This window comes from Dermacentor variabilis, chromosome 1 (genome assembly GCF_050947875.1).
Source record: "Dermacentor variabilis isolate Ectoservices chromosome 1, ASM5094787v1, whole genome shotgun sequence".
Taxonomy (NCBI): Eukaryota; Metazoa; Arthropoda; class Arachnida; order Ixodida; family Ixodidae; genus Dermacentor; species Dermacentor variabilis.
In genome coordinates, this window is record NC_134568.1 from 253,970,993 (window position 1) to 253,977,623 (window position 6,631).

Sequence of the window (6,631 nt, forward strand, 5' to 3'; positions counted from 1 at the left end):
ATTTTGCACAGCAGTTGCATGTATCATCAGAATTTGTATAACACTTTTGTCTTACAAAGGTAGCGGTCTTATTTGGTAGCATTCAATCAAACCAAAGTCCACTGTTCTTTGCAAGCATAACCCTAAATCTGTGGCAATAGCAAAAAAAGATTGCCTTTACAATTATCATGGACAAGTAGTAAAAAACAAACAACCATTGTGGTTTATATCTGTTGTGTTAAATTTGCTCCAATTTTCACCTCTTTCATGCACAATGGCCAAGAATTAGATAAGAAAGCGCATGTGCGCTTTGATTCCTACATGCAAAAAGATGGATTTCAGTGGGTAGCACTGAAAGAAATCTCATGCAATTTATTTCAATATTTTTTTCTTGTTTTGGTGAATGCTGCTTGTAGCATATGAAATAATTTGTGTTCACTTAGTTTACATTATGCTATCTATATTCATTGCAAATATTACGCTTGAAGGCGATTTATCAAGATGTCAAATAACTTGTTTTAACAGGCTGATGGCCCAACTGCTGCAAATGAACATTATATAAAGCTCTTATTGTTTGGTCTCAGTGCTATAACATGCTTTATCCTGCAGTGTCTCATCTCCATCAGATCAGCAGTTATTGATCCCCAAGTCCTGGGTTGGATATAGCAATTTTCAGTGTAACAAAGGATCAGGAGACAGCACTGAATCCATTAGGACTGGGATCTATTGCAATAAAAAGTGGTATTTTATTAACACAGAGTTTAATGCTTATTGCTTAATGAGTATTGAAGCTGCCCTCGTCATGGGCACAGAATATTCTGCAACAAGTGCTATGCGCCACCAAAATTAAGTTTTCCAGCTGCACAATGAAGGTGGGATATTCTGATTCACTAATACCCATTTGCTCTCTTTGCGAGCATACCGTTTTCCACTAAAATTACTAGATTAAAATCTGGTGCTGTGATTATTTATCTCCCCAGGGAATGATGGTTAACACATGGATTTGTCTAATCTTCCTGCTTGTGGCTTCAGACGTTCTTGCGACATTACTTACTACACTTTACTCACCTTAGTTTAGAAGCAACTTTATTTTTCTAAATGAAAAGGGAATAACAACATGTGTCCATGCATAATCAGGGTAAATTTTTTCCTTTATAATGCAATATTTAGTTGAATATGGATACCTTGCAAAAAAACAATGCCGTTGGAAGATAGAAGGACAAAGTTTAAGCAAATCCATGTACTAACCCTCATTCCCATGCTTGCTTAACTTCCATCATTGCAGCTCCCACATCCACTAGTGCCAGAGTTCCCTCGTGTAACTTTTGTACCACATACAGTGGTGCTACACAGCGATCACACAGAGAAATGGTATGAAAAGCGTCTTCAGACAATAATGCTACATGGCCACATTTCCTCCCATGGCTAGTCTGAGCTGTACCAATGCCTCCTGTGCTATGCACTCATATTTGCCTCTTTCATGCATGATGGCCAAAAGCTATGCGAGTAAGTGCATGTGCTGTGTACCCTAGAGCACAAACCAGCACCAGATATAAGAGCCAGACTACAAGGGGGCAGCAGGAACTTCCTTATTGTTTTGTTTGTTTACCGCTGGTTCACCAATTTTCTCATTTTTGACAATCAGATTAAGCGAATAAGTTTTTCTGTTGTGCACATTTATAACTGGTGCATCCTATCCAGGCGTCCACCTCCATCTCTGTTCATTTAAATTTGTGCATGGCACGAACTGAGTTGTGTACAAAAAAAAAAAAAAGATACATTCTTTTTCAGCAAGATTTATAGTGAAAGAAGGAATGGGCAGTGAGGTTGTGGATTAAAAAAAGCTTGTAATACTGCTCATTAGGTTTTGCAGTGCAAGTTTGACCTGTAGCGACTCCTTCCTTTACATGATCAGAAATACCGCTATGCAAGCTTTAACACACAGCAAATGATGGAGCAGGCATTTAGTGCTTATTTGTCTTCAATTAGGCATCTAATCCCAGCCTTTTATATTTTGATATGGCTCAAATGCCCACTAATGAAAGTAGCTTTGTAAATTACAGAGGCATCATGTTACATGTCTGCCACAACATGCAAAAATATGCTTTGACATCTGCATTTGCAGGACTCTTCTTTGAGAGCCACCTTGGTTTGCCTTGCACACCAAGATGGTATACAAGTCTTTCCTGCTTAACACAGGAAAAAGAGGAGGTATGGTGGCCATACTAGATACCATGCATCTCATTTCACAAAGATGGTTTCTAGGTGCCCTCTTTAATGCAAGATACTATGCCAAACTTAAGATACACTCACCTCTTCATCCATGAAGTCTTGAGGCTTGGATGCAACAACATTTTCTGATTTGTTTGTCTTTGATGACTTGTAGGTTGAAGGAGTCCAACCTTTGTGTATGCAAGTGGAGTTGTCAAGAGCAGAAGAAACACAAACTAGGTACAAGCGTACACACGACGGTACGTGCAGTGAGACATCAAAACATTAATTCAATTTGCACTGGACAATATCAAAAGAATAAAAAAAGCTTTACATGTAATGGCGCAAAATTTCGGTGAAGCTTCTGAAAACATGCATACAAACATCCCATAGAGAGTCACAAAGCAGGTTACTATTTGATGTCACATGATCTGAATGATTGACTGACTGGGTTCTATGTCCCAAAGCAAAACTGAAGGAATCTCCACTACGGCGTATCATAGCCCCGAAGCAACACATGGGCTCCGGAATAATAATGATCACATAAGGCACTTAAATGTGCACATAAAACAGGGTCGCGAGTATTTTAGCGCTCCGGGGCCCCCATGGAAATGGGGTTGCCGTAGCTGGTAATCGGAACTACAACCTTGGGCTCCGCAGCATAACGCCATATCTATAGAGCCACTGCGGCAGCGACGTTACGTCATGATTAAATACCCTACTTCACCCAATTATGTACAATCACAATCTGGAGTTGTTGGAACAGTAACTTTTGACTAAACATGCGTGTCCAGATAGTCAGCTAGATGTCCTTCTGGCACACCATCTTGTATGTGGCCTCATCATGGGCTTGAAAGGTGTAAAGCCATCTTATACATATCAGATGCCCAAATTCATAAAAATCTGTACAACATCAAGCGCTTGCAAATTTTTGACGTTAAAACACTATGTATAGGCTGCCTTTGTCGAAATGCCCTACCTTCTTTTGTGCCAACAGTGTTGAAATAGCCAGCGGAAAAACCACCAGTGAAAGCCCCGTGAAACCGGCGCCTTCCCTGCGCATCTCTGACAGTGAGATCGGGCTGGAACTTCTTCCGGGGGATGTCGTCTGCACAAAACAAGCGATTCATTGACATTCGCGTAAATGCTAACGCATGCTACATTACTTAACATCCTGCGCAGTAAACAACAGTTGACAACAGTGATTTAGAATGAAATAATTCGGCTGTTCATTCGCAGTTTTCATAGCAATCGCACCTTCGTCAAGTTCCTCTAAAGGAGTACCAAGAAATAGGTACTCTTCTGCCATATCGAAATGCCAGCCACACGATCGGCGACAATACCGCAGTTTCAACTTTAAGCTTACGCTTTCACGGCACTAAGAGAGCAATTCCAGCTGCATTTTCGTCCTACATCAGCCATACGTTTAGTGGTACACGGTACTGAGAGTCGCAATAAGATTCTCAAGCGTGCCGCCATATTGTCTATATAGAGTCATAGTGGCCAAGCTCAAAGCAGTCAACTGCCAAAATAGGCCATAAACAGCGAAGCCCCCCCATGCTCGTTCTGTCCCAAATGAAATAAAAAAATTCACGTGCAAAAAAAAAAAAACAAAATATGTTAATTAGTTATACCTCAATACAAATTGAATTTTGGTTACTTTCCTAACGCCTATTAATTAATAATGTATACACATGCTCTTAAGCAAAATTACACCCTTTTGCCACACAACGATAATCGTCATCTGTCTTGTCCGCATTTCCTTTCTTTAACGCGGCGAGGCCGGTGCTTTCCATGGAGTAACGAACGGCATGCGCGTTATCAGCATGACATAGCATTCCCGACAGGAAAGTAGCGGGCGCGGCTTTTATAGAAAGGAAACGCAAGAAAGGCAGGTGACGATTATCGTTGTGTGGCAGCGATACATCCCAAGGGGTGTATCTTTGTCTACACTCTTAGAAAAATTTACACCCTTTGGGGCGTATCTTGTCCCACAACGATAATCATCATCTGTCTTGCCCGCGTTTCTTTTCTTTAACGCTGCGAGCCCGGTACTTTCCAGTCACGAACGGCGCCGCGTTATCAGTGTGACGCAGCATTCTCGACAGGAAAGTAGCGAGCGCCGAGTTTTCAGGAAAGGAAACGCAAGCAAGGCAGACGACGCTTATTGTTGTGGGACAAATATACACCCCAAAGGGTGCAACCGTTTTAAGAGTGAGTGTAAAAGGTCTGCATCCTTTGGAGTGTATATCTGCCACACAACACTCTTACACTCTTAAGATGGTTGCACCCTTTGGGGTGTATAGTTGTCCCACAACGATAATCGTCATCTGCCTTGCTTGCGTTTCCTTTCTTGAAAACTCGGCGCTCGCTACTTTCCTGTCGAGAATGCTGCGTCACACTGATAACGCGCATGCCGTTCGTGTCTGGGAAGTACCGGGCTAGCAGCGTTAAAGAAAGGAAACGCGGGCAGCACGGATGACGATTATTGTTGTGGGACAAGATACGCCCCAAAGGGTGTACATTTTTCTAAGAGTGTAGGCAAAGTTACACCCTTTGGATTGCCCCTTCTGCCACACAACGATACACTCTTAGAAAAATGTACACCCTTTGAGGTTTATCTTGTCCCACAACGATAATCGTCATCCGTCTTGCCCGCGTTTCCTTTCTCTAACGCGGCGAGCCCAGTACGTACTTCCCAGTCACGAACGGCGCCGCGTTATCAGTGTGACGCAGCATTCTCGACAGGAAAGTAGCGAGCGCCGAGTTTTGAGGAAAGGAAACGCAACCAGGGCAGATGACGATTATTGTTGTGGGACAAATTTACACCCCAAAGGGTGCAACCGTTTTAAGAGTGTAATCGACATCTGCCTTGATGCGTTTCCTTTCTTGAAAACGCCGCGCCCGCTACTTTCCTGTCGGGAATGCTATCATGCTGATAACGCGCATGCCGTTCGTTACTGGAAAGTACCGGGCAGGCAGCGTTAAAGAAAGGAAACGCACCAAGGCAGATGACGACTATCGTTGTGTGGCAGAAGGGGCACTCCAAAGGGTGTAAACTGTTCTTAGAGTGAACGATAATCGTCATCTGCCTTGATGCGTACCCCCCTCGTGGGTACGTGCCAAAATGTGAAGGAAGAAGAAGAGGAAGAACAAGTCTCGCGCTGGTTCAAATTGTACGGCAGTGGGTTGAAAAAGAATAAATACCTAAATAGGATTTTTTTTACTGAAAATGAGATATTAAATGAATTTTAATCGTTAATAATAATTTTCATGCTATAGTTTCTTAAAATTAGAAGTTAATATTTTTCGTTTCTTGTTGTGGAAAATAAAAGATTAAAATTAGCATGGAAGTCTCCTTGTTTCCATTATAAAATTATATATGGCATCACATACGTTCCTATTACAGTGTCCTAGTGCCGAAGCCCCCAGAGACAGAATGATAGGTAGCGTAATGGCTAATCCAAGTTGGCGGAAGGGACCTTGTAGAAGTCGTTTTCTATGCACGTTGAACCTACGAAACTCCATAAAGAAATGATCCATAGTTTCGAGTTCATTGCAGTAAAAACATTTAGGGGAAGGTGCCAAACCAGACCTATGGGAATAGAAATTAAGCCGCGGTATTCGGCAACGCATACGCGTAAATGAAACTTCAAATTTTCTTGTTGCACACCATCCGCTGTGCCAAGAAAATCTAAGGTGCTGAAAATCGGCGTTACCTAATACATATGATTTCGCATGTTCTTCTTGAATGGAAAATTTTTTAAATCTTGCAGAAGTGACGTAGGCCGAAGGTTTTAGGATCCTCAGTACCGGGCCTTTAAGAGATGCCGCTGCTAGTGCGTCTGCTGACTCGTTTAAAGTGAGCCTCACGTGCCCTGGCAGCCATACCAGGTGGATGAGGCGTAAATGTTGGGGAACCAATGAATGAAATTCTCGGAGAATGATATTTGAATTGGGGCACAGATAAAGCGGAGCAAACAGACAAGGAATCGGTTAAGATTACGGCTGAAGAAATAGATGTGGGAAGTTTCCGTAGAGCTAGGATGATCGCCAATAACTCTGCTTGAAATATCGGCGTAACGTCGGGTAGTCGAAGAGAGAAAGACCAATTTAATGATGTCGAAAAAATGCCCACTCCGGCCTTCTCCTCACTGACAGAAGCATCTGTGGCTATTACTGCATTTATTTGGAGGTTTTTAAGGTGGTCATCTAATAAACCTTTTAGGTATCGAATAGGTAGGAGCTTAGCGTTATTGGGAAATATATCGCCAAATTCAACACTTACTGTCGAAGTAGGTAAATTTTGGAAAGCCACATCACGGATTGATACTTGTAATGGCTCTAATAGCTTCTGTACAAAAACTACCTCGGGACAATGCAGTCTGGACCATTGATTCTCAAAGAATGCAGTTGGTTCTCGAGTAAAAATATAGTAGGA

At 42.2% G+C, this 6,631-nt stretch overlaps 1 protein-coding gene across 1 annotated transcript in view; it reads right to left on the reverse strand.

The window, feature by feature from the left end:
• Positions 1-3,675, reverse strand: part of LOC142561436 (G patch domain-containing protein 1) — a 91,779-nt gene extending 88,104 nt beyond the window's left edge. The window contains exons 1-3 of the mRNA XM_075673447.1: positions 3,448-3,675; positions 3,170-3,298; positions 2,293-2,381 (exon numbers count right to left, since the gene is read on the reverse strand). Of these exons, the coding sequence (XP_075529562.1) occupies positions 2,293-2,381; positions 3,170-3,298; positions 3,448-3,499 (270 nt within the window). The 5' untranslated portion in view covers positions 3,500-3,675. The remainder of the gene's footprint in view (positions 1-2,292; positions 2,382-3,169; positions 3,299-3,447) is intronic.
• Positions 3,676-6,631: the final 2,956 nt, after the last annotated feature.